This window comes from Meriones unguiculatus, chromosome X (assembly GCF_030254825.1).
Source record: "Meriones unguiculatus strain TT.TT164.6M chromosome X, Bangor_MerUng_6.1, whole genome shotgun sequence".
Taxonomy (NCBI): domain Eukaryota; kingdom Metazoa; phylum Chordata; class Mammalia; order Rodentia; family Muridae; genus Meriones; species Meriones unguiculatus.
In genome coordinates this window covers 20,319,429-20,347,282 of record NC_083369.1, presented here as the reverse complement: position 1 = coordinate 20,347,282, position 27,854 = coordinate 20,319,429, and the positions used below count along the sequence as shown (strand labels likewise).

The following is a 27,854-nucleotide window of genomic DNA, read 5'->3' as shown; positions in this document are numbered from 1 at the left end:
TATCAATTTACTCAGTACTTGTCAAGAAAGCAGATTTGTTTTACCAGATCTTACCTAAATGTATGCTATTTTCTCCGTAGTTGTTCTTCAGTGTCCAAAGTAGCGTACTGGATGAGGAACTGTTCATGTAGAGAAAAACAAACCAATATTTAAAGCATTTTATCAGTTAATAAAGTAATCGAGAACAATTGCTCTGTATACCGTCAAGGTGAGAAAAAAAACTTTTTACTTCTAGCAATCCAGACCAGCCGGTTCCAGTCGGGCACCAAAGATGTCCAACAGTTAGAAAACTCACGGAACCTAGAAGCTGAATGTATCGTGGTTCTGCTTAGGGGGCTTTGTGAGTAAACACTTCTGGAAGCCAGTGTAAGCGTGAGCCCGCACGTGTCACCCATGCCCCACGTTCCAATTGGTCACACTAACAATGGGAGGCGGGCTTAGGTCGGGATCACGCTCTCCGATTGGCTGACGAGGTGCCCGCTTTTTGGTGCCTCAGGGGGCGGGGGGGCGGGGGGGGGGCAGGAGCGCGTTCACAGGAAGGCAGTGGAAGAGCGCGACACCTGGTGTTAGGCAGTTCTGGTGTGATTCCGGGATGAAACCCTGTCTTGTTCCCTAGGGGATGGAGACAGTGTGTCGAGAGTGGGATGGGCAGCCTGAGGCGCCGCGTGCCGAGACAACCGTGGTCTCCTGGCTCAGCAGAGATGAATGGGATCAAGTGACGGTTTATCTGTTCAGTGATGATCAGAAACTACTGCGGTACGCGCTGAACCGTATTTCAGTATGGAGGAGCAGGTAAGGCGGTGGGATCAGTCCTCTTCCCTGGGTGCTGCTGGTGCCTCCTTCACCCCTTCCCTGGCAGAGTTTCCCAAGTAGCCGCCTATCCTTCACTGAAATTGCCTTATGCTGCCTCCAAAGTGTCTGGGGCAAAGTTGCAGCCAAGCTCTTGTACTTCCCCCGTGGAAGAAAAATAGTGTGTACATCCCAGTAATTTTATATTTGTGAGGCTTAAGCTTTACTTGCAAAATAGGGGGGACCTGTGCCAGGGTTAAGGGAGTAGGTTCACATGCCAGGGTGGGTTTCTGATTCCTTTTAGGGACTGGACTCACTCCCTTTATGTTAGATGTGGGACTGAAGTGGCTGCTCAGTTCATTCAGTGAGGGAGGAGGTATTGAGATTTGGGGCTTCTCTAGCAAAATAGTTTGAGGGGGAGAGAATGGACTGCCCACACAACTGTTGATGCATGTAGCAGTTAAGATGCTCTGTGTACCCCAGCCAGCTTCTCGCTTCCCTTACTACTGTTGGATCTCAGGGAATTTACCCACTCTTTCCAACAGTGTTTTTGTTGTTGTTTGTTTACTCTTTTGTTTTTTTTTAATCACTATGCACTTTTCAGTGTATAATGGGAGTATAGTGCGGCAACCAAGATTCTGTGGTAGAGGGTGGAATGATGTAAGGACTTCTATAATGCTCTTTAGGTTAGGCAACGACCTGCCCATAGCAATATCTTCTACTGCTGACCTGGTACGATGTAAGCTCCAGGATATATCTGGTGGCTTGGGCCCTGATGAACTCAAACTGCTCTATGGCATGGCATTGGTCAGGTAAGAACAACTGTGTGGGGTAATATCGGGGATTGGTTGGCTTTGGGACCTGGAGGTGGATAACCATCTTTGTTTGTTGTTCGTTTTTCTCCCGAGACAGGGTTTCTCTGTGTATACTTGGCTGTCCTGGAGTTGATTTGTAGCCCAGGCTGACCTGGGATGCACAGAGATCCGCCTGCCTCTGCCTTCCCACGTGCTGGGATTACAGGTTTGTGCCACCTTGACTGGCAGCATGGATTTAGAGAGCTTGGCTTCGAGTGCTACCTGAAACAAAATGCCCTGAATGGGTCTTCGTGTGTGAATCAACCTGTGTTTGTTTAACTTGGTCGTGACTATGCCTTGTCCACACAGTCCTCTTTTTTCCTTTTCCAGAAAGCCTCTCCCTTCTGTTCTTCCTTTCCTTCTGGGATATGTGTAGGGGGTGTGAAATTCAGAACACATTTAGATCTAATCCTTTTTCTTTTTACAAACCCTCTCTATTAACTTGTAACCAAGAACTTTTTTTTTTGACAGATTTTCATTATGTAGCCCTTGTTGGTCTGTAACTTACTTTGTAGTTCAGGCTGGTGTCCTACTCCAGGGTGATCCTGCTGCCTCTCTTTCCCTAGTGCTAGAGTTGCAGACATGTGTCGGGTCGTTGTTCCCAGCTCAGAGAAACTCTTCTGAGTGGTCATTGCTGTAATTTATTGTAGATTGTCTACCCATTCTACCATACCCTCTGCCACCAAACATACAGATGAAGGTGGAGTGGGTTTCTTGCAGTACCTTTTGTCCTTTTCTCTCCTCCCTGAATGCTGAGAGGTTGAACTGTAGAAGAAAAGACAAGGCTGGGAGTTTCCAATCTCAATGAATCATAGTGGTTCTGACAATTTTGTACATGTTGGGGGAGGGCTACCACTGAATTTTCTCATATGTCAAAGTCTTATATTGTTCATTCTCTGTCTTGATGTCTTCCCCCTTTGCACTCTGTTTCTGTCATTGATCTGTGTTCCCTGTATCATTTGATGAAGTAATTTCTTCTGACATCTCTACTGTATTGTATTCTACCATAGTATGTCATGATTATTCTAGACCAAAGTTGCCAAGACCAGAACAGTGTCTTATTTATCTATATTGTTTCAGTAGACAGCCTAGGCCTTAGTGAATGCTGAGGTGGGTGGGAATGTCCCTTCTCTGGCTGACAGCAATCATAGGAACAGGCCAGTCAGTAGAAAGGTTGTGTATAGAAAGAAATACAAAGTGTCAGCAACTTCACAAGGAATTTTGAATAAAATAAGTTTTTTGGACTATGCCACTTATTTCTCTCCCAACTCAGGTTTGTGAATCTTATCTCAGAGAGGAAGACAAAATGTGCTAACCTTCCCCTCAAGTACCTGGCCCAGGAGGTATGTGTGAAAAGATGGCATTACTCATTCTCTTTATAGTAGGGCTTCCTAAATGTCTCATGGGGTAAGGTATGCAAACAGATTAATTTATCTCGTCACTACCAGGTAAATCCAGTAGGAACTTCAGACCTTAGGGTTCAAGTTTTTTTGTTGTTGTTAACATGTGAAATAATGTTTTCTACTGCAACATTCATACATGTAGCATTATCCTTGGTTTTTATTTGTCCCTCTCTGCTTTCCACTCCTATTCCCCCTCTTCTCTAAAATAATCCTTTTGCTTACAAGTCACATTCCATTAGCTTCACTTGTTCTCTTTGTCCCTTCCATTAGATCACATCCTCCCTCCTCCACGGTCATCTTTCTATATTCATGTCCTAAACACATATATACATGCATTTAAATTTAAATCTAGATACTACTTGTGAGAAAATTTATGAAATACTTGTCTTTCTGAGTTTGCATTATTTTGTTCGCATCACATACTGATCGCCAATTCTGTTTTCCTAAAGATACACATTCTTCTTTACAATTGAATAAAATTCCATTTTTTCTATGTTCCATGTTGTGTTCATGTATGTGTTAATAGTCCTATAAGCTCATTATATATTGCAGTTATTGTGAATCAGGATAACAGTAAATGTAGGTAAGTGTTTCTGTTGTATGTTGACTTAGAATCCCTGGGTATAAACCCAACAGTGATCATATGGTGATTTTAATTTTAGTTTTTTAGGAATCTCCATATTGGTTCTCTACAGGCTGTACCATTTTGTGCTCCTGCCAGCAAAGAATAAGATTTTCTTTTCCCTATATACTCACTAGTATTTACTATTATTTCTTTTCTTTTCCTTTTTTTCTATGTGCCTATTTATTTATTTATTTATGTTTTTTGAGACAGGGATTCTTGGTGTAGCCCTTGGTGTCCTGGATTCATTTTGTAGACCAGGGTGGCCTTGAACTCACAGAGATTGGCCTTCCTCTGCCACCCTGAGTGCTTCAGTTACAGGCACATGCTGCCTAAACCAGCTTGTTGCAAAATTTTTTTATGACAGCAATTCAGGGGTTGAGAGCAAATCTTGAAAAGGTTTAATTTGTATTTCCTTAATGGCTAAGGTTGTTAAGCACTATTTTCAATATTAATTGACCATGTATGTTTCTTTGAGAACTGTACATTATTACATTACGGATTGTATAATGACTTATTATTTTTGTGATGATACATACATTTGTCAAAGATTTTCTCCCATGTTCTAAGCTGTGCTAGCTCTTTGCTCTGTTATTTTCTTTGAAGCACAGACAGTGTCATGCTAATCCATTTGTCTATTCTTAGGGTTATTTCTTGTGTTGTTGGAGCCCATGCCGGAAAGTTTTTGACTTGACAATTGAATGTCCAGTTTTAAAGAAATAGATTGCTCCCTTGTTTCTCATAACTTGCATGGGTTGGCCAGCTCTGCTAGTTTGTAGTGGCCCAGTGAAAGTGAGGAGCCTGACTATACCACTGAGTAGGTGCACAAAAGAGAGTAGCATTCAAATGACTGCCCTCACGGATTTGGCGATCTGAGGAAAGAAACAGCTCAACCATGTAGCAAGACAACACCATATATTTCTGGGTTGAGTGAGTACGTTAGTTATGTAGGGGCTTTGAGGGTAGATGTTTTCTCAACCATGAAGAAAAACTTCCTGGAGCTCTTGTGGTAGGCAAGGAAGGATAAAGGTACCTAGGAAGAAGGAAGCAGCAAAGGACAGCTGAGAAGGTAAATTAATCACTATTGCTCATCACAGAAATCTCATGAAGGAGAACAGTTGGTGGTTTGGGGGCAGTTGCCTTTTCTTATTTTAAGACTACTTCCACTGAGCAGTAAAATACAATTAGGAATCCTGGATTTTCATCTTGACTATCAGTAAGACTGGAGTCTTCACTGGGGATTGATTGCCAGGGTGATTCATCCCTAAGTTTCTGTAAGCTGTATTATTTTCTCATTTCTAACTAAACTCATCCTCCACCCCTAATCAGATGAACATCCCAGACTGGATTGTTGAACTTCGCCACAAGTTGACCCACAAGAAAATGCCCCATATAAATGACTGCCGCAAAGGTGAGTGTCTGTGGATGTGATACCTTTCAGTTAAGCACGTGGGCCTCGACTCGGGGGCATTTGGGGAAGAGGGACAGAGAGGAGGATTGTACCTAGTGTCAGGACTAGATGAAATATGTTATAGACTCATTGTGGCTATAGTATAAGGGGCTTTCAGAAGCTTAGTGATCACAATATGTAGTGGTTTTATATGCAAAAATCCATGTGGAGAGTGTGGAAAATGAAATCAGAATTAATATTGCCTTGTTTCAGGTTGAATATGGCTTGGCAGTTTATAGTTCAGGTTCCTTTTTAAGATACACAATTATTTTTATTTATGTACATGAGTATGTGTTTACTATTTGTGTGTGGAGACCAGGAGAGGCTGCTGTGTCTTCCAAAGGAAGGGTTACATGAAGTTGTGAGCCACCTGCTCTGGGTGCTGAGATCAAAATCTGGGTTCTTGTCAGGTGCAAGAATTACTTTTAACTGCTGAGCCATCTCTATAGACCCAGTGTTCTGGTCTCTTTTGCTATTTCAATTATAGGGAACTTTTTTTCCTTAGAAATTGCTCTGTAGGTAGTTTAGTAGTCTGAAGGGTTAAGGTGAGAGGTATAAACAAGAGTGTCCTGAATTCAGGCAATCTCTTTCTATTCATTCCTATTTGATAAAAATCCCTGATTTAGTTGGTTGTGAAAGTACAAGCCTTTAATTCCAGCACTCAGGGAAGCAGAGGCAGGAGGATCTCTGGGCTTTAGGCCAGCCTGGTCTATAAAGCAAGTCTAGGACTGCCAGGGCTACACAGACAGAACCTGTCTGGAAAAACAGACAAACAAGACATTCAGACAGAAAAACGGTGAGGGGGGATAAAAATAAAAAGCCCCATTTTAATCTCTCCACTTTCTATTCAGGAAACTAAGATCCATAAAAGGGAAGAGAGTTGGCTAAGGACTTGTAAATAGCTGGTGTACCTAGGTTTCAGTTCACCCATTTACCACCCGTTGCTTTACTTGGCACCCATGTCTAAGGCCAGCATTTGTTTTCTTCCCCTCCTCTGAAAAAGAAACCAGTGAACAGGAGAATACAATAAACAGACTAAAGCAAGAGAGGGTATATGGAGATGTTTGAGATTTGAGCCTTGGAGCCAAGTCTCTTCCTTAGACGTTACTATTATTCTTAGAAAATGAGAGGCCCAGAGAGCTGGGGGCCTGCTAGTTATTTGCCCATAGTTTGTTCTGTGGCATAACTCCTCCACCCCTTACTTCTTCTAGCTTGCCACTTTGTCCTGGATTGGCTCCAGAAGACCTACTGGAGCTGTCAACTGGAGGAAAGCCTGAAAGTAACCTGGGAGTTGGAAGAGGACCAGGAAGAAACAGAGGAACATCAAGAAGAGGAAGGTGAAACTATTGTTGAGGATGTAATAGAAGAGCAACCAGAGCCTCAGGATGACAAAAATGATGAGTTGGATGTTGAGGATGATGCCAACAATAACGGCAATGAAGAGGTATCTTCTCATCCAGAACCGACCCCAAGACATAAAGAGTTGTATGGTAGGTATTCATTGGGCAAGAAGGGGCCTGGAACACTCACGCTTGTGATGAGTACTGCTTATTTCCCTGATAGAGTATTTTCTGTGAGCTATGGTAAGTCCCAGGATAAAAAAAAAAAAAAAAAGTACTGCCACAAACTGTCTTCTTGGGATAGTTTGCATGATGTAATGGGTATCTTTTTTGAGTTATGTGAAGTAAGTGGGAAGAAATTTTACTTTTCAGTTTATAGTTCAAAAACTGAGGTACAATAGGCTCAAATTCCCAGAGAGAATGGGGGTATAGGCTTCCTTCCCCAACTTCTTTCCATTCTGTTTTCAGAAAAAGCACGAAAATTGCTGTTATCATATGAAGAAGAGCAGTTTACGGTAAGTTTCCTCGATGAGGTATGTTGTCACCTTGCCCAGACATTTCTTCCCTCTTGCCAGCTACCTGCAAGAGAAGTCTTGGTCGAGAATTTGAAAGCAACAAAGCATGAGGGAACTTCTCAGAATTTGGAAGAAAAGTGGCAGAGTATGAAGGTACTTCTTGGAGAGGGTGGGGACTAGGAAGGAGACAGTCTAATCAGATGATCCTGTGAACTAATGGAGGAGGACAAGCAGATAATGACGCTGTTGGACTATCTACTCTGGTATAGACACCTGGGAATGGGCTGTAGTTGTCTACTCCTGTGATTCTCAAGATGATCAACAAGTGGGGCTTAAAAGCTTCCCGAGAGCAGAGAGTTAAGGTGTACTTTTTATAGAAAGGCCCAGAAACTGCTTTAGGCCATTGTCCCATTTTCTCAGACACGTTGAAACCTTGGATGATCAAAGGGATAGATTCAGGGTTATACATAGAGCAAATGGGAGAGCTAGGATAAGAATGTGGGTCTTAACAATTCTCTTGCACCCATAACTCATTTCTCCTATTCGCTCCTTACCTTTTGGCCCAGAGATCTCTGCTCATAGCAAACCAAATGTCCCCATTTGACACCTAAGTATTAGAGTATCTGATAATTGGGAGCCGCAGATGATTTGGAGAGTGGAGAGTAGGAGGAGAAAATCTAGTTGTTTTTAGTTCCTGGGTCGATAAAGAAGTTGTGCAGCTCAGTAAAGGATTTATGGGCCACCCCTGCCTACTTTGTCCTGCTCCCTTAAGGGTAATGCTGAGGTCCTATGAGAAGAGATCCTGGAGGGGTTTGTGTTTGGGTTGCTGGGCAAAGTCAGACTTCTGATTGGACTCTCTTTTGCTGTCAGGTGCTGGAGAAATATAGGAATTTACCTCAGGCTGTTAAGGTATGGAATAAGCTTTCCCCAAGTGTAAAGTGTATCCTGGAAGAACTCAAGGGCATTACATCGGAGAACAGGTTTGTAACTTGCTACTGTGGGGTTGCCTGTTCTTTAGGGTAGAGAGTAACAGCTTTATTGACATTGGTTTCTAAGGCACACCTGGTGATATAAACTTGTAAGCCTGGCTACTTGGGAGATTGAGGTAGTCAGATTGCAAATTCATAGCCTGGGCTACAGAATGTATTCAAAGTCACTCTGTGCAATTTAGTGCGTCCCTCTCTCTCAAAATAATAGTCTGGGCTGGAAGTGGTGGAGAAAACTGTTTGGGATTACAATTCAGCACTGTCATGCTTGTCTAGCATACACAATGACCTGAATTCAGTTTTTAGAGAATACAGTTGTTGTATTCTAGGTAGCTTATCTGTGTTGTAGGAAATCCTAGAGGTAATCCTTCTCCCTCAAATGGTGATTATGTCTTCTGTATGATCTGCTTCCCACCCTTCTCGGTACCATGTTGCTTATTGTGAGTTACTAGAATCGTCAGAGTTATGAATGTGTGTACTCATGCATCCTCTGTTAACCTTTTCCCTCTATCTCATGGAATGTGGCAGTCTTGTCAATTACAAAAAAAAAGGCTGTGATATATATTCACTTCACTGCCTAGTCTTGGAGTACTGCTAGTCTGTTCCTTCAAATAGCTCTTGGAGGATATCATATCTCTTGGGTAGTCATGGCTAGGCAGACGGAGGAAAGGCCCCTCAGGCTAAGTTCCCTTCTCAGTGTGGCTGTGTGTCTCCCTGACCACAAAAAGTCCTCAGTTCAGCCAGGGTAGGTTAAAAAGAAGTGTTGCTTTTGTGTATTCTGCCTAAATTTGTTTGGAAATGGCTTTGGAGAACTTGCTGCCAACAACCTGTGGAGGAAGGCTGGCTATGTGGTATGGTTCAGAGGTAGAGCAGTTGCCTAGTATGCAACAGGCATTGGTTTTAATCTAGTTCCAAAAAGGGAAGTAAGAAAACACAGAATAACTACAATAAAAAAAAACTGTGGAGGCATTGCTGGCTCTTCTATGAAGGAAAGTTAAAAGAGATCTAAGATGGAGAGTTGAGAATAATCTATACTGGACTTGATGTAGGTGGGTGTGGATGGAAGCTTGCCATGTGTTCTTCTTGTTGTATTGTCTCTATTCCCAGAAAATACTTCCAAGGTTGATTGCACTGTTATGGGTTGTTTGTTTTGATTTTGAGACAGAGTCTCCCAGTATAGCTTCAGGTGTGTAGATCAGGCAGCCTTGGAACTCAGAGATTTACATGCCTCTACCTTCTGAGTGCTTGGATTAAATACATGTATCCCACCATGCTCAATTTCAAAGGAATTTCATTAGAGTTTGCCCATTCTAGACTTCTTAGATCTCCCCTTCAGCACAAGTCTGAGGGACAGCTTTCCCAGCAGGTGGGAAAAATTACCCCTGAGCCCTACATAGTGGTATTGGCCTCTTTGTGTGGAACTGGTAGGCTACTTTAAATTCTAGGATCCTTACCTGAGGAAAAGAGGGATTGGTGGGTGGCAGGACTGTTGCTCTTAAGCCTGATCTGGTGGATAGAAGGAGCTGATGTGTTGTCATCCCTCTTGATACTGGGACATCTTGAAAGCTCATTGACTCCTCTGAGACCTAGTCAGCTGGGAGAGGCTGTAAGCAAGCCAGTAGTTCTGGAGTACCTATTGCTTTTGGCTTAGGTTTGAGCTAGATGGAATTGAGAAATCTCCCCTACTGCTGCTGTTTTCAGTCCCTCTAACTTTAATCTGGATTCTCTGTAAGAAGATGTGCATCGTATTTGGACTAGCAGTGGAATACCTAACATTTCTACTTCTAGGATCTAAAAGAAGGTAGCCAGTGTGAAGTGAATGTCTAGATGAGAGAAATGGGCAGAAAAAAACAAAAACATTGTGGGAACTGAGGCCCAAAAGCACTTGGCCATCCCAAGCATTTAATTTCTTCTGTCAGCCTAAGACTTTTATTCTGTGAGTTGAGTTATTCATTCAACACCGCTCTCATGTATGGGACCTTCATCACCATGTGCTTAGTTCTTGAGTGTTCCTAGCCCACTATGCCCAGATTCTGGCTCAGTCCCTGTCCCAGGAGCCTAAAGACTAATGACTCCTGTTATCTCCTTAGTCTCTAGTCTCTCCCACTGGTACTTTGGACATTTGAACCAGTGACATTAGCTGTGTTTTAGAAGTGTTGCAGGATTTGGTGCCTTTTATCAGTTTGCCTTCTAGTGTGCCTTTCTGTCTTTCTTCTTGGTACTGGGAATCGAGCCCTGGCTCTTATTTAGATTACATTAAGTCTTGTATCATAGAGTCATAGCCATAGTTCAGCCCTCTAAGTAATTTCAACTTTAAATATCCAGTGAATCAGCCCAGTGTATTTGGAAAGGTCACTTTTTTTTTCTTTTGAGACTCAGTTTTGCTGTATTTCCCAGGGTGTTTCTGAACTTGATGATGCTCTCCCCTCAGCCTTATGAGTCTCCTGAGTAGCTGGGACTGTAGGCATGTGCAACCATGCCCCTCTAAATTACTGTCCATTTGCTTCAGGGATGCTTTGCTGGATACTTTTCTGGATGATGGCTTCCTCATTCCCACTTTTGAGCAGTTGGCAGCTTTGCAGATAGAGTATGAAGGTAGGGTTCTCAGTTTTCACTGAAACCTTAGGGTTCTGTGCTTCTTGTGTGGGAACTCCAGAAATGGTCTGAAGAGTAGGGTGGGGTGGGGCTAAAACCTCAGTCTTTTTCTCTGAACAGGATAGATAGTCCTATTATGGGTAGTAATGGGACTTTCCTTAGGTGGCCTTAAAAGTTTAAAGTGGGTGGAAATGGGTAGGGTTGGGTTTCTTAACACTGTCGTTGTGCCTTGTTAAATATGATTTAGCCCCTAGCTAGAGAGCCAGAACAGCAGCATTGGAATGGCCTTGAGAGGTCATCTAGTCCAATATCCTCATGTTACAGATGGTCAGACTGAGGTGCAGAAAGGGGAAGTTACTGAACCAAATTCACACAGTGAGTTATCGACAAAGCTGAAGTCAGAAACGAGTTTTTTTTTCTTTTTTGTTTTTGTTTTTATACTTGGTTTTATATGTGTTGTTGTTTGCCAAATACTAACTGGTTTCTCTTTTCCTGCTGTTCTGCTTTCCTTCCCTCTTATTGTCCAATGGCAATTCTTGTTGTTCGGACTCGGGCGTGTCTGTACTTTCTCTTTGGTGTGCATTTTTCCCCCACCACTCCCTCTTGTTGGCTTGCTTTTGTGATCTCTCATTCTCTTGCTCTTGATCCCATTGCACTTCCTGTCCATCAACGGATGTCTCTCACAAACCAGAAAACATTAGCTTGAATGAAGTCTTGGTGCCAACGCCATTCTCTCAGTTCTGGCAGCCCCTGCTCAGGGGCCTGCACACCCAGACCTTCACACAGGCCCTGCTGGAGAGGATGTTCTCTGAGTTGTCTACCCTGGGGAACACTGGGATCCGGCCTACCTACATCCTTAGATGGACCGTTGAACTGATCGTGGCCAACACTAAGATTGGTGAGGAAAACGAGCCCTAGTCCCAGGGCCCTGGCATCACAAGCAGAAGCATCTTCCAGTGTGTTTCCTCAGCACTTCTATAAAGTACCATCATGTGGACAGCTTCCTTGTTAAAAGTTTAAAGTTAGCCAGGCACATGGGTGCATGCCTTTTATCCCATCACTTGGGAGGCAGAGACAGGCAGATCTCTATAATTTCGGGGACAGACTGTTCTACAAAGTGAGTCCAGGACAGCAAGGGCTTCTTACACAGAGAAACCCTGTCTCAAGAAAACATAAAAGTTTAAAATTGTCCAAAAGAGAACTGCAGGAATCAGTGGACATCTCCCTCGTCCTTTTGCTCAGAGCCACATAAATGAAGCACTCAGTGCTTTGAGTGGTGAAAAATTACAGGGTGAAGATTTGGGGGATGAAGGGATTGAGCCTAATTTTTTAGGTTAAATTTGGTGGGAGGGCTCACATCATTCTTTCTCCTAAGCCTCTTGTTTTCTTTCAGTACGTCATGCTCGGTGGTTGTCTGCGAGCCAGTGGGAAGCAAGAAAGAACTGGAGACTCTTCAACTGTTCTGCCTCTCTTGACTGGCCCCAAGTGATTGAGATATGTTTGGGGTCTCCGTGCTGGGCCACACGACAACTCCTTCAGCTGTAAGACTTAATTCCATTTGGTGAGAGGGTATGGCCCTGGAAGTCTCAGGGCCTCTCAGCACTAGACTGTCTGACTTGGAGGTCTCTTTTGGTGATGTCTTACTCAGTATCCCTTGCAGTAACAGATGGTAGAACTGAATCTGGAAAGGGGAGGGGTTAGGGTGCTGCTACTTTTATGGTCATCAATTTAAGATTTGGTTAAATAGAGTCCAGTGTGAGAAAGCCTGACATAGAGTCCTGCACAGAGTAAGTGCACAATAAATGGTAGCTGGTGTTTATTATCGAACCTAGATCTTCTGGCTGTAAGCCCAGTGCTGTCTCCTCTCTTTGCTTCCTAAAGTATACCTCTGATAGTGTACTCAATAATCCCCAATGCCGTCTATGAAAAGTGAAGTTTTAACCTGACATTCAGTGGACATACCTGTCATGGTAGCCATAATTCTTGGGAGCCCCCTTTACTCTGTTCTCTTTAGGTTTTTTTGTCAATTACAGTGTTGTTTTGATTCCTATGAATACACATGTCTTCGTTCCCCCTTTCTCTATCAGTTCCTTTCCCTAAGCGACTTGCCTCATTCTCCTTTAGTGCCTGATTCTCTTTCTACTTTCTAGAGTAGTATTATTTTTTATATCTGACTTTGCACAGGTCATACAGTTTTCTTTCTTTATTTTTTTTAATTCTTATTTTTTTTCTTATTAATTCTGTATCCCAGCCGTTTCCCCCTCCCTCATTCCCTCCCTATCCCACCCTCCCTCCCTCATCTCCACCGTGCCCCTTTCCAAGTCCACTGATAGGGGGGGACCTCCTCCCCATTCATCCGATCCTGTTTTATCAGGTATCTTCAGGACTGGCGGCGAAGCCCTCCTATAGAGTAGTATTTGTTTCATTAGAGCAACTCATTTGACCTCCGGGTTTGCTCAACTCCAGAGCTTTTCATTCTCCACTGTATAGAGCAGCATATTTTCATTACTCAGAGCTTTCCTCTGAAAGCTGACATCCTAATTTTCCACGTGGTGACTATCGCGTCTTGTACTTTTGTTTTTCACCTTCCTTTACCATGACACCACTTTTTACCTGTGTCACTGTCTCCATCCCTTCCTTTCTTGCTTTCTATCCTCTTTCCTTTTTTCTCCCTTCCTTCCTTTCTTCCTTCCTTCCTTTCTTTTTTCTTTCTTTCCTCTTGCTTCCTCACCCTGGCCTGTAGTTAATCACTTCTCTCATCCTTAGCACCTTCTACTCTGGTAACTAATCCTTTGACAGTGTCTGACTTGCAAACTCTCAAGCTGGGGTTGATTTCCTTGTTCTGTTTCTTTCATTCTCCAGCCTAGGTATCTGAGTTCTCCCTGAGAAAACCACTTAGCAGTGCTCATTGTTGCTGCTGTAGCTTCACAAGTTTTAAACTCATGCCAGGCCTCAATACTGTCTGATCATTTGTTTACTGACCACTTTGTCTCCAGTCCTAGACTATTCCAAACACACACCATTGACCTCATGTCCCTCTTGCTTTCCCATTTTACCCCAGCTTCCTCCAGTACATGAAGGCACCTACCCGGTCTCCCTCAACCAATGGTTTAGCCTTCTTGAGCTGATCTGTGTCTGCTGTCAACACCATCAATCTCAGTTTGAGGTGGCCTTGCACTGCATCAAAGTCTGTTCCGTCTGCTCTGGAACCAATTCTGCCAGCATTGTTAGAGCCTCACCTCATTCTCTCCTTTGTTTAGGTGGTTGTTACCCTTAAGGAATGTGTCAGAGGTTTTTGTTTGTTTGTTTGTTTTGTTTCTTCTTAAAAGAGTAATAACAGGCCAAGCAAATCTGTGTTGCAATGACCATGTATATTTTTGTTTGGCATCTTTTATTTTTCCAATTCCCCAAAAGTGGTTCTCATCTTAATTATTCTCACTCCTCTTTTTCCTCCTTAACCTGCTACAATTTGGTTGGTACTCAGTCCTAAAGCTACCTTGACCTAATTATCCAAGCCAGGACTCCTTGTTAATCCCTTCATCTGTTACGTTAATACTGGATGACATACCTCCTAAAAATGCCAGTGCTTATTTCTGGTCTGTATAAACTGCTCAGCCCACATCTTAGTCCAGTCCTTTCCTCTATAATTCAGATTCTGCTACTCAACTGCATGATTAACATCTGCTTTTGGATGGGCAGTCCAACTCCAGAGTGATCTTCCTTAACTATTACAGATCTCACTTGGTGGTAGCACAGCCTACTGTCTCCTGGTGACTCCTGATAGTTCTCAAATTTGAGATTTGTTCCCCCCCCACACACACACACACACTTGTCTCCTTCCCTCTCCTAGACTAAGCTTTGCAAGGGCAAGAGCTTAGCATTAGCTATTGGAACTCCAGCACATCACAGAAATCAATGCACCAAACAGGCCTTAATAAGTGCCTTTGGACTGAATGACATATCCTCTGCTATCTGTTTACCAGCAGTGCTTGTGTTGGTAGAAGATTCAATGTCTAGGGAATGAGTGAAGTGGTGGACTGGATGCCAGGACAGTGTTAGTTTCATGATCCTTCCATTTGATCCAAAAGACTTTCTTGAACTCTTAGTGGCATCTGGGCTATAGTGATACTTATAAAATAAACATTTAGGCTTCCAGACAAGTTCAGCCAAGGCAACAGCTCCAGGAGATGGGACCTAGCTGTACAGCCACGTTGCCAGATATGTGAGCTCTGGCCTATGAGTGCCATTAATAAGAAACTGGGAAGCAAACTAGCAGTTTCTGTAGGAATCAGGCTAGAGTATCAAAGCAGAAGCATCTGAGCATTTCAAGGAGAGAAAAATCAAGAAGTTTCAAAGTGTAGAAGGAATGTAGGATGTCTATGTATTTGAGGAAGGGAGTGAAAAGAACAGCAGGGAGAGGTTTGATTAGATGGCCTTCAAGGTACTTTCCAATCCTAATTGCCTGCAGAATGGAAGCTGCTGGTCTTGGAAACGTCTGGACCACAGAGATCTTCTCCCAACTCAAGTCTATCAGAGGGATGTAATACATAGCATCAGTAACAGTGGCTCACTTGGGTACGATTCCTTGTGCACAGAGCCCCCCTTTCTCAAGTAATCAATGAATTTAGATCAAATCACCCATTAAACAGAGTGGAAAATAGAGGGGTTGTGCTGCATGTCATCAACGGCCAGAAATCCCTGGAAAAGCCTGGGCTTTTCCATAATGTTCCACATAGATTGAATTATGGTGAAAGCCTCTGTTACTTTGTGAATACAGAACTGTTAATTTTCTTTCCAGAGGGGAAACAAAATACTACTGATAATGAATTATCAGGCATTATACTTTTTTAAAAATAAGGTATTTCCTTTACTTTGACACTGAAATCTTGAGAGGTGGTAGTATAATACATTTTTACAGATAAGAATCCTAGGGACTGAGGATTGGCATACCTTAAAATCACAGTGGTTTGTTGATAATGGAAGGAGAATCTTGGCATAAGGTCTGTGTGTCTAAACTCCACTTTCTTTCCACCAGCCTAAACCAGTGACCTTAGTCCCAGGCTGTGACAGGCATTCTCATGAGGGAGGTCATCATATCACCTAATAGGCGACCTGGAAGCTGGGGATAGCGGATGGGTAATAAGCAGCAGGAACAAGGCATTTTGCCAGTGTCAAATGCCTGGGGATATTTATTATTAATCACGCTAATGGACAACAGTGAGAGGGGAGGGTTTCTTCCTAGCTTTCCCTCACATAAAGTTGTAAGCATTTCATGTTCTTCCCCAGAGAGGTGATCAATTCAGTTTGAACCAGTGTCCTCTTGGAGTATGAAATGAGTCCTGCCAGCTGGGACTGCCCATCTAGTCACTAGATCCCAGCTCTGTTCCCAACGAGCAGCAGCCGTCCACATGTGACCAGTCTGCGTGCACTGTTTGTGCTCCCTCTGCAAAGCATGCATAGTTCACACTCTGCATTTGCAGAAAGATGTGCCCCATCTCTCCATCCTGCTGTGTGCCCCACAGTGCCAGCTTCCTCTTAGGGGCCAGGCTCTGTGGAGCGTGCTCACCCTCTTCCTCCCCAGAAGCTCTCTAGCTGTCAGTGGCCTTGTTTCTAGCACCTTCTTTTAGTCTTTTATGTGCACAGTGTCTTCTTGTTCAATCCTCTGTTCAACCTTTCCCATTTGTCACCAAGCTGCATTCGTTTTTCTGTGTCTGTCCTCTGCAGCTTCCTTCCTTCCATGTCTCCCAACAGTACCCTCTAACCAACTGTTTTGATTTGTGGTCTTCCTGCTTCTGCTGCCCTATCCTGGACATCCTCCATGCGATTAACATGTGGATCTTCAGAAATCACAACTTTGACCTGTCCTCAGGGTTGTCAAGTGACCTGCCCCATAAGGGACACAGTCCCCTTCCCAGCCTTCTTTTTTCCCTACAGCGCACCAGCAGGGGCCTTTTCCTCCAGCCACACTACTGTGACCATAGGCAGTGGGCTCCCTCTTGCTCTTGGGCCACCTGGGCCTCACCTACATGAAGCCCTTCCCCAATCTCTGCTCCCTCCTCGTGTTCTCTGCTTCCCCTCAGCTCCATAGCACACACAGTCAATTAACAGTGCTTATCAGATCTCCATTCCAAGTCTGCTTTGTCTAGTCAACTGCTTTTGTTTTCTTTCTTTCCCTCCATTTCAGGCTTGGCTGTAGCTGCTTTCATAAGGAATCACACATTGTCTTCCATGCACAAGAAGCCAGCCCACTGCCCACTATATTCTTGGCCCTCAGGACAGTTTCCTCAATTAAGGCCATAAGAGACTAGGTTCTCCCATTCTGATTTCCAGCACTGCATGCCTATTGGCTACTTTGTATATTTATGTAGTGTTTTAGTACAGACTTATAGCTATCATTTATTGCCTGCCACTGTGCTCCAGGCACTCTGCCTGTCATTCTCTGCGAGCTTACTTTCTTCCTCCCAAGAACTCTAGAAATTAGATTTTCTTATTGTCTTCATTCTAACAAAAATAGAAGTAAAGTCTACAGATGTACCAGAGAGCTGGTTCAGCATACTAGGTCCTCTTAGCTTTTGCATTCTGTCTGCTCTGTTGTACTGCTTTTCAGAGGCAGGGGTGAAAACCTGAGAACAAGTTCAACCCCCCCCCCAGAGTGTTGGGCTTTGAGACATTAACGTTTTCCTACTCCATCCCTCCATTTCTTTAGAGTCTACAAAGCCATGGGAAAGGTTTTGCCAGAGGAGGAGCAGGACAAGCTACTCCAGGCCTCTTCCATTCATATTCAGAGTAAAGAGAATGTCACAGCAAAGGCAAGTGGAAGTTCTACCTCCAATGAGATAAGTCCATTCTCATCGGATACCTTACATCAGAACCTACAATCATCTAATGCTAACTGTGAATCTGAAGAAAATATTCAACAGAAGGAGCAAAGCAGCCCTAAAAATGCCAAGCAAGAGGAGGAAGAGGAAAACAAGGAGGAGCAGCAGGAGGAACAGGAAGACATTGAGGAAGAAGAGCCAAATATCTTTCAAGATCAGATGGAGGACAATGTAGAGGAAAGTGATGACTTAAAAGTAGAGGAAGAAAAAAGGAATGATGATAATGAAGATGAAGACAGAATGGAGATGGATTTATCTTTCCTGCAAGAATCCTATACTTTTGAGAACACTAGCAACATTTCTGAGACACAAGAAGCTTTGAGGGGTTCAGCATGGCAAGTAAGCTCTGGTAAGTGGCCCTTAAACCCACTTTTATTTTATTCTGTCATTGATTCCCTCCATTCTTGATTGGCCACTCCTCTACTTTCTGTCTCCCTCTGCCTCTCCCTCCACCACTCTTAAGATGGAATGTCACAATGTAACCTCAGACTTGAGACCCTCTGACCTTACCCTCCAAGTGCGTATCCTCCCCCACCCCAGTCCTGAAAGCTTTAACTCGTTTTGAGATGAAGTTTGCCTACACTGCTGTTTTGGGTTACAGTGATTTCCGTTATTTCACCCACCTGAGTAGATGAGGTTTTATTTTGATACCAGCAGGGTGACTCTTGAGACTTTCCTTTGCCCTAGGGAAGAGATGAGAAAGGACCAAAGTGAGGATGGTATATGCCAAGTCAAAGAGGCTACTAGATACAAGGACGACAAGTGGCTTCCCTCTTTGGTTGGAGTGTAAAGCATAAGGGACCACTGTCAGACTGATTGGCTGTTATTCATATTAAGTAGCTGTATGTGAGCCCTTGGTAATAAGAACAGAAGAATGTGCAAAGCCAGAGTTTCATTATATATTAGGGCACATGCTTTCATGTGCACGTGGTATTCTCTGTGTGCATATGGAGGCTGACTGGTGGTAAAAATGGGTTTTGCTGTGTGTATTGGAATCCAGGGCATGAAGTCAGAGAAACTGGATCAAGCAAAAATATGTAGGGGTTGAGATTTTAGGTGTTCATCCAAGTCTATTCAAGAAAGTGAAGGCCAAAGGGGATCCAGGTGATGGAGAATGATGTGCAGGGATCTGTTCCTCTGGGGGTGGTTCTTTGAATGACATCATTTAGTTTAAGAAGAGCCTCAAGGGAGGCAGGCAGAGGAGCAAGTAGAACAGTCAGTATGGGGTGGTACATGTCTGTATGCACACAAACCCTGGTGGCAGGGGCATGGCCTGTGTGCTGAAGCCTGTAGTAGAGAGGAAAATAGCTGGGCCCAGTGAGGAGTAAGTACAATCAAAAGAGTGTCTTTGAATGAGCTCTTGGGGAAAGGTGTAGCTTTTGCCCAATGAGGATAGGTATGGAGGGATTGTGGTCTAAAAATTCTGGAGTGGGAGTACATCCACACCTGATGGGTAAACCATGACAGAATGACCAAAAAAAGAAAGAAAGAAAAAGCAAACAAACAACCAAAAAACACCTCTTAGGACAAGGAAGGCTGAAGTTGGGGTCTTTGTAAAAGCAAAAAGAGATAGAAGAATTGGTATAGGAATAGTTGTGTCCTTGTGGTGGGACTAAGTTAAATGTGGGTATAAGAGAAAAGTAGCAGTTTTGAAGAGAATCTCGAATAGGCCATAATATTATATATGTTTTCTGAAGAGGAGGCAGAATCTACTAAGGATCATGAGACCCAGGAGGTGCCTATGTGAGGGAAAAGGTGAAACCTTTGGAGCATGTGGGAGGGGTTCATGACACAGCAGTGAGACAACCATTTGAAATTGTCTCTGTGCTGTCATTGGGGTGCTGTGTATAAAGAGGTCAGGCTAAAGAGACATGGGCAATGATATACATAGGTTTAGGAATGTTAGTGATGAGAATGGTTAACTCAATGCTAGACAGACATCGTGGGAGTGATCCTTGTGCTTGAAGATGTCTGAATTATTTCTGTAAGTGCCAGGTTATAGAGATGGACAGTTAGAGGGACGGCTCTTCTCTGTGTGTATACAGTTCTGGGACTCAAACCTAGGAAAGCAGCAGACTAGGCATTTGTTCTTCCACTGAGCTATACCATACTCAGCTCATCTTTTATTTTTTTAAATTGATATTTAACTGTGTATATTTATGAGATACAGTGTGAAAATTTGATATATAATATATAAAATGGGAACAACCCTTCTTGAGTCATTTCTATGTATTTTTTTTCCATTAAAAAGATAATCCAAGTCTAAACTGTCATACACCCAGAGGCGTAGTGACATGGAGAATTGTTTCATCCCAGAATGGAGTATCTTCATGTGTGTATGTATGTTTTGATAAAGTTGTGAATTATGAATTGGGAATGGTTACGATATTAATTAAGTCCTTCCCTCTTCGCACCTTACTCTCATTCCCCCCTCTCTTCCTCTCCTCTCTTCCTCTCTTCCTTTCTTCCCCTCCCTCTGTGTGTGTGTGTGTGTGTGTATGTGTGTATGTGCCTGTATATATGTGAAAAAAAGGAACATAAATATTTCTGGGGTTTCTGCCTATAAATGAGAGTTGTGGGAGGCAGGAATTGGAGTAGGAGACCTTTATTGAATGGGATATAGGTGCTTCTGTGCATATCCTTGGGTGGTTGAATATGTGGTATTATTTCTGTGCCTCTGGGGGAGTGATAACCTTAGGCAGAGCAGGGGTGCATGTTACCTTTGAGATAGTATCTACCTTTAGGGGTGTGTGTATGTGCATCTGTGAGCAAGGCTACTAAGAAGGAATATAACACATCATGGTGTGTATAGCTGTATAAATCATTTCGATCACTCAGATAAATCTCAGTATTGGTAGGTAAGGAGAGGGCATGTGGGGAGAATTCTGTGATTTTCATTAATTAATGCATTGATCGAGCCACCTCTGAAGATGTCTGTGTTTATGTGGAGATCTACCTGAGAAGAATGTGAGAAGGAACAAAAATGTCAGTAGCTAAGCGTGTGTGTGTGTGTGTGTGTGTGTGTGTGTGTGTGTGTACTTGCACATGCAAGCATGCCCGTGCACATATATACTATAAGCACATGAAGTAAGAGTTATAAAGTGCTAATGGTGAAGTGCTAAGATATACAGAGAAGTGTTCTTGAGAAGTGGTAACAGTGAGGACAGAGCCTAGGGATATGCAAAAGGCACATGCTAAATTGGCTAAGAGGGCTGGGTAGGTAAACAGGGGTAGGCCTGTAAGCTAGTAGGAAACCCAGCTCTTTAGCTCACTTTTATTGTAAATATTTTTATTTGATATTTGAATTACTCTTTTAAGGTTTGTGAAATTGGATGTTAATGTATTCCCCTTCATACCTTCCTGTGTTCATTTAGTACTCCTGTTTTATTAGTTCACCTCATTTTCCTTGACAGTTAAAATTTTTCCTTTAATGTCAGACATATAGTACATGATTTTATTCATCTTTATATGAGCTACAAACCACAATGAGATAAATCATGATATTTGCCTTTCTAAGATTGGCTTACTTAATGATTTTCTGCAGTTGCATTCATTTTGTTTCAAATGTGACATAGTTCTTGAGAGCTGAAAAAAGTAACCCTTGAATATGTATTTTTGTCATTGACTCCTGTGTTTCTGGAGCCCTAGATTGGTTCCATGACTTGACTACTGTGAATGATGCTGTGATAAGCACTGGTGTGCAAAAACTCTGATACTTTGACTTAGGAATCCTTTGGGTACATACTCAGGAGTGGTACGCCTGTGTAGAAAGATACTCTGGGCTGGTTTGTCTGTTTTTGTTTCGACAAACCCCTATCCTGACTTCCACAGTGGCTGGTCTGGTTTACCTTTCCATCAGTAGTGTATGAGAGTTCCCTTTCCACATTCTTATCAGCATTTATTGTTACTCGTTTTCTTAATGGCTGCCATTCTTTCTGAGGTAAGATGGAATCTGAGTTTAGTTTTTACTTTTCACAAGCTCACTCTTGCTGTGTCTGTGTTCTACAGAGGATGTGCGGTGGGGTACATTCCCTATAGGCCGAATACCAGGTCAGACTGAGGATCCAGACGAGCTTATGTTGGAGAATTATGATACCATCTATCTTTTGGACCAACCTGTACTAGAGCAGCAGCTAGAACCTCCAGAGTCCCAGAGTAGGTAAGTACCTGTGACAGTGGGACTTCTCACCCCTTTGACTGCCACCTTATGGAAAATGAGAAACAAAGTTTATGGGGATGGTTACTAGGGGGGAGGAGCAGAGCCACCCTTGCCTCTCATCTGAAATTGCTTGTCACAGTAGCTCCTGTATTTTCTTTATAAAACAGGCAGGAGGTTGGCCCTCCCTACAGGCACACACAAGTGAAGTTCCCTTTACTCGTCCAGAGTTTAGGGCTTCCCTTTCCCTGACCAACTGCCCACTTTCTCTACAGCACTGCAAACCCAAATTGTAACAGGGAAAACTCTGACAGCAGCAATGGCAGAAATAGGGAGCGCCTTTACTGGAGCCCAGAAGAATTGGAAAGGGTCAAAGCTGGCCTGCAGCTTTTCTGATGGCTGTCCTGATGCAAGTGTCAATGTAATCCTGACATAGTCCCAGCCCAGTCATGAATCCACCCATGGTACAGACTGGAAAACCTGGGAGACCGTTCAGATCAGCCATATCAATTCAGCTTTAAACCACAATGGAAATGTGAATGATTTTCTGTTTTGTTTTGAAAGATAATAAACAGATTTTCGTCATGGTGTTTGTGAAATAAGACATGCATGTGTTCCGGTAGAATATTGTAATTCTCCCTTTACTTTGTGGCTATTCTAAAGATGTTGAGATGTAACAAGGCTTTTGAATAGAAGTCGGAGCCTAGGAACTATTATGTGTACCAATTTTGATTGCTTTCCTAGTGACACTGTAGCCACACCTGCCTCGCTCCTTAAACTTACTTCTGCTTCACTCCCCTGCAATGTGGGCCAGCCTATATGAAAGAATCAGAGCCCAGAGAAGAGCCATCACTGTCTATAGAGCCTAGTGAACATCTGAGGCATGGAGCTTTGTAGAGAGCAGGGTGTGGGAGAAAGATCCAGTTTTTCCTTTATTGAATAACAAACAGGAATTGAAAGCTAAAATGTTATTATACATACTCCTGCAGTGGGCTTTGGAGCTACATAAGGCCCCAGAAACATAGGCCTAACCTGTACCCTGTGTCGGCCATTAGCTGAAAGATGAAGGTAGAACCTTTAGCTTAGTGAAGAATGTCAGAGATAGTTATGGCTCTTCCAGTAGCTTAAGAGGTTTCCCTAAGTAGCTATTTCAAGAAATGTTAATACTTTGTTGTAGATGCTTTTTCAGAAAGTCAACATGTTCTGTACCCTGCCTGTTCCTAAGCCACTCTAAGCTGGGGATGGTACCCAGAGCCTCAGCCGTGGTAGGAAATTATTTTCATCACCAAGCGTGGACAGGGGTTCTAACTTGAGTTAGGGCCTTTAGGGAGTGTATAGCATCTGAAAGGATACACTGTTAGACTCACAGCATTCCATGAATCTACCAGCACAGCAGGCTTTTGCATTGGTTAATACAAAGGTGTCCCTACCACCATCACCACCAATGCTTCGTTCCTACAATGGCAAAGGCTAAAGATTTTCTAGCATACTAGAAAGTCAATGATAGAAGTGTCTTCAAGGAACTTCTGGTTTTTTTTTTTAATTTTTATCTAACTTTTATTAATTACACTTTATTCCTTTTGTATCCCCCCATAAGCCCCTCCCTCCTCCCCTCCCGGTCCCCCCCTCCCCCCCTTTCTGCATGCATGCCTCTCCCCAAGTCCACTGATAGGGGAGGTCCTCCTCTCCTTCTTTCTGATCTTTTTTGTTTTTGTTTGTTTGTTTGTTTGTTCTTCTCAATGCAGTTTATTCAGGAACCTTGAACAATCTTCTGACCCTGGGGAAAGCCAGCCAACAGCTTAAAATAGCCTCTGGGTAGCCAACCCCAGCGTGCCTCATGGGCAATGCAGATAGGTCCACATAACACGGAAGCAAGCCAGATCCTCAGCCTTAGCCAAATATGGAGTTGTTTGTGACAGAGAGCACTCACCATCTGGAAGGTGGAAGGCAGAAACCAGCTCCATCTTTAAGGCACGGCATTACGCAGCTCTCTACCCCTTTTTGTTTTAGACGCATCAGGCAAGAGTAGAGGTCTGATCTCTGATATTAGAAATAAATTGGGACTTTGTACCAATGTTCATTTAGGTGTCATCCACTCAAAGAGCATCAGACCCGACCTATACCTTTTTCTCAGAGGCGGGACCTGGGGCATCAACCCGCATGCAATCAGACATGCTCTTCTCTGGGTCGAAAGCAGCTGACCCTGAGTGCAGTGCTTAGCCTCGCATCCTGAGCGTAACATTTTAGCTTTTTATGGTAGCCAACCATGCTTGGGGAGACTGTCCTGCTTCAATGGCTGTAAAGGCCTGAATGATCATGGCTGCATTACGCTGTTGTGAGACTCTAATCTTGCATATACACCACAGGCAAACCAAGGAGACCAACACCAGAAGGCCTGCTAACCCTCCCATGCCTGCCCATTCCTTCAGATGAGTCATGGCTGCAGCAATCCATGATGATAATCCTGTGGCTAGTCCTGCGTCCACTCTGGTAGAATTTACCGTAACAATGGCCACTCTCAGGTGCTCCATCATAGTATCGAATTCTTCAGTCCAATTACCTAAAATATAGCTAGACAATTGTTTAGACGGATTTGCAGCACGGGAAAAATTCTCATATTGTGTGCTAGTGACACAAAGTCCAGCATACTTCCATTGACAGCCAAGTTGAGCGACTTGCCATAGGGTATCAATTTGCTCCTGCACGAGGTCAATCCTCTGATTGAACACCATCAAGTCTCCTTTTAGTTGAGCATTAATTCCTTTTTGTACATCTAAAGCATGAGCTACATTGGCTAAAAGATTATTTAGGGTCTGAGCAGTCTGCATAGTATGACTCATGGCTAATGCCACGGTGGAAGCTCCAACAGCCGCCAATGAGATGGCAGTAGCAATGGCGGCTGCAATTCCAAGATCCCTTTTCTGTCTGAAGACACGAATCAGGGATTTAAAAATGTGAGGATACACACCCCATGGTCTGGGGAGATGATGCCACAAGCTTTCAGTTCTAGTCTTTTAGAGTAGTTCTCACTTTATTGCATATGTTTTGGGAACTCACATACCATTGCTTTTTAAAGACTAGTTTTTCTACTAGAAAAAAAAAAAGGTTTGACAATAATAGTTCTTGTTTGGTCGTCCCCCCTGCAACCTCCAGTGTATGTACACACATTTTTACCTCTTTTTTTCCCACACACTTCCTTGGAATCTTTTTTCCCCTTGCGCCCCTAATCTAGTCTCCTGCTTTTGAAGTGCATTGAGATACTGAGACAGACAAAAGAGAAATGATTTACCCATGGATAAAGAACAGTTGTTAGTTCGGTGTAGATCAGTGTTTCCTGAAACATCATCATCTGGATTTTTATTAGGATCAAATCAGACTCCACTCCTTACCTGAATCAATGGTTGGGGAATAGGCCACAATCTATAGTTTTGACATAAGTGGGATTATTTTGGTGCAAAATGGAGTTTGGAATGTACTGGTAGACAGGTAAAAGCTGCCTAAAGACAGGTTCTAGGCACATGTCACTACTTAATTGGAGCAATCTTAAGCAAATCATACCATTTTCATAAATCTGCAAGAAATTTACCTTTGAAACTTTAAAATATCATACTTAACAGGATAGATTTGAAAAGGCTCTTCAGGATCTGGGAAGATGGCTCAGTGAGTAGGTAGATGTGAGTGCTTGAGGACCTGAGTTCAAATCCAAAGCACCTGCATAAAAGTCAAGGCATGGCTGAGCACGGCTATAACCCTACCATCAGAGGAAAGGACACCTTTAATTCAAGAGCCTTCTGGGCAGCCAGATTAGCCAAAATGGTGAGATTCCAGTTCCCTGGTACAATCCTGTCTCAAGGCAGTAAGTTGGTGAGCAATACAGGAAAGCCCTTGAGGTTTCCTGCACTCTACATGTATACACACAGGCACATACCCCCACACATGTGCATTCACCGTACACTTACACTGTACACAAAACACACACACATGTTTTCTGGGGGAAAAATGGACCTGTAACTAAATTAAAATGAAAATTCTACATTGGATGCTATCTTCTAAGAGTGTGAAACAGAGCTTGATACATGACAGGCCCTCAATAAATACTTAACTGAATGAAATGTTTTGTTTTGTTTTCCTGGACCATATCAGGTTTTATATGTGTGACTGGTGGCTACAGGCAAAACTTGTCTCAAAAGACAAGAAAATGATTTTTCCAAGCACACCTATAATTCTAGTTTTTGGAAGGCAAAATTAGAAAAACAGAGAGTGTGTTCTGTGTGCATGTGTGTGTGTGCCGGCGTGCGTGGGTGCGTGCATGCATGTGTGTGTGTGTGTGTGTGTGTGTGTGTGAAGTTCAAGGCCAGTTTGAGATGCATCACAAGGCTCTCATCAAAAAGCTAAGGGCTGATTCTGTACTTTGGTGGTAAAATGCTAACCTAGCATTTGTAAGATTTTTGGGTGTGATCAATAGAAAAGAACCATAAGAAGCAAACCCAAAACTGATAAATTTCAGGTGAACTCTAGGAGGGAAGGGTGGGGATTTGTGTCCCATTGTTTATTTTACCATACAAGTTGAAAGGACATGTTTAATATTTCAGGAAAAAATTGGAGCATGTATGCTTGTGTGCAATGACTTGTTGCTGATGTTCTTAAAGAAAGAGCCATTAATGATTAGTAGACCAATAGTTTATGCGATAAACAATTCATTGTCAATGATACAGCATTTTCATCACAATTTTAGGTGAAATAAAGCTCATGAAGAAATCATAAGTATATTCATGCTAGTGGGTATTGTATAAAGCATTGCACATGCATTATATAGGACAGACAAATTTGGGGAAGGGCTATATTTTCACTCACCTCAGGTTGGCTCTGTATATTTTGTCATTGAGACTTACATTATGTTTGGGTCAAACAAGAAACCCAAAGTGGTTTTATAAAAAGTTTACAACCATTAAACAATACCATTTAATCCCACAAATGGATAAAACAAATTACTATAGCTTAATGATACACAAACCAGGACTAAAAATAGTCAGCCTGCCTATGTGTATAGCTAGCTATAATACAATAAATATCAAATATGCTGAGTCTTCACACAGGCATTGACTACTTAGACAAGCAAGTTCTTTAAACACAAAACACTGGTTTTGTTTCCGATGAAAACTAACACTAGTGCCATTTTGGTTGAAGATTATGCACTCCTCAGTTTCATACCTGAAGAGAAGCAAACTAGGAGGAGGATGAGAAGGGTTAGGAGGAAACCTGAGCAGGGCTCTTTGGACAGCTTGGCATTACTTTCCCTGTGCAAATCCAAGCCTGATTTACAGAGCAAAACAAACTGTTATTGAAACTGTTGGCCCTCCAAAGGGCACTTATACAAAGCCACACACTTAGAGCACAGATAGAATGTTAACTGAGAGCCTCTTCACAATGAACTGTTCCGTATTAGAGGGAAACTGTAACAAAGATGAATAGATATTAATTTATTTTATAAAGGATATTTATTAAAAAAGAAAGAAAAGTTTGTAGAGAAGTAGTCTCTTAAAAACTAGAAGGGGTTGTGCAGGTAAGAGAGGGAAAGAAAAAATCATGCCATACATTTCATTACTTAGAAGAAAAGTTTTACAGACCATTTTCATAAGGCATCTGTCATTTTCCCTTCCATACCTGGTAACTTAAATGAGTTCAATAGTTCCATGTTACCTTTGAAAGGTTCCTTTTTCTTTGAGCTGTCTTATAGGGCACACAGCACAATTCTTGTGAAATTTTGGCACCTTTATTCTTGTGAGCTCTCTTCTTCCATAAAGAAATATTTAAAAGTTCATTTTATCCAATTAAGTGTGCTCTCGCACGTTTATTGTTATCATCTATTTTCTTCATATGGGAAAAGAACAAAAATGAAAACCTTTTTGTGGAGCTGTGATCACTCCTAGGCTCCAAGCCTTCTTTGCCTCAGACACTGATTGGTTCTTACTGTTTTTGTGTTTTTTTCTACTCTCTGTTACCCCTAACTTGAAAACCCCACAGTTGTTTCTCTGATACAAAAAAGATTTCGTGTATATCACGTAACCTTTAGTTTCTTAAAATTAAATCAGTCACATTCATAACCATATTTAGTCCCTATTGTCTGAAATCTGTGATCAAACAGGCTGCCCTGGTACTCACTATATAACACATCTTAGCCTCATCACTATATAACACCATCCTCTTGCCTCAGTCTAGTGAGTATTGGGATTGCAGGTGTGCATCACCATTTCCATAAGAAAAAT

At 42.6% G+C, this 27,854-nt stretch overlaps 1 protein-coding gene across 1 annotated transcript; it reads left to right on the top strand.

The window, feature by feature from the left end:
- The first annotated feature begins 557 nt into the window (after positions 1 to 557).
- On the top strand, positions 558 to 26,070 carry LOC110542908 (ribosomal biogenesis protein LAS1L-like). The gene is made up of 13 exons (XM_060375022.1): positions 558 to 792; positions 1,476 to 1,601; positions 2,917 to 2,986; positions 4,998 to 5,079; positions 6,330 to 6,608; positions 6,927 to 6,973; positions 7,844 to 7,953; positions 10,469 to 10,554; positions 11,246 to 11,452; positions 11,948 to 12,095; positions 17,261 to 17,781; positions 21,441 to 21,591; positions 21,864 to 26,070. Exons 1-13 carry the CDS (start codon positions 620 to 622, stop codon positions 21,982 to 21,984), a joined length of 2,121 nt encoding a protein of 706 aa, XP_060231005.1. The 5' UTR covers positions 558 to 619; the 3' UTR covers positions 21,985 to 26,070.
- Positions 26,071 to 27,854: the final 1,784 nt, after the last annotated feature.

What these genes read in the sequence shown, in the direction of transcription:
- LOC110542908 (XM_060375022.1), top strand. Translation starts at nt 620, where the DNA reads ATGGAGACAGTGTGTCGAGAGTGGGATGGGCAGCCTGAGGCGCCGCGT. An exon ending in AAGACATAAAGAGTTGTATG is followed by an intron (nt 6,609 to 6,926) that starts GTAGGTATTCAT and finishes TTCTGTTTTCAG; the next exon opens with AAAAAGCACGAAAATTGCTG. An exon ending in AGCATGGCAAGTAAGCTCTG is followed by an intron (nt 17,782 to 21,440) that starts GTAAGTGGCCCT and finishes TGTGTTCTACAG; the next exon opens with AGGATGTGCGGTGGGGTACA.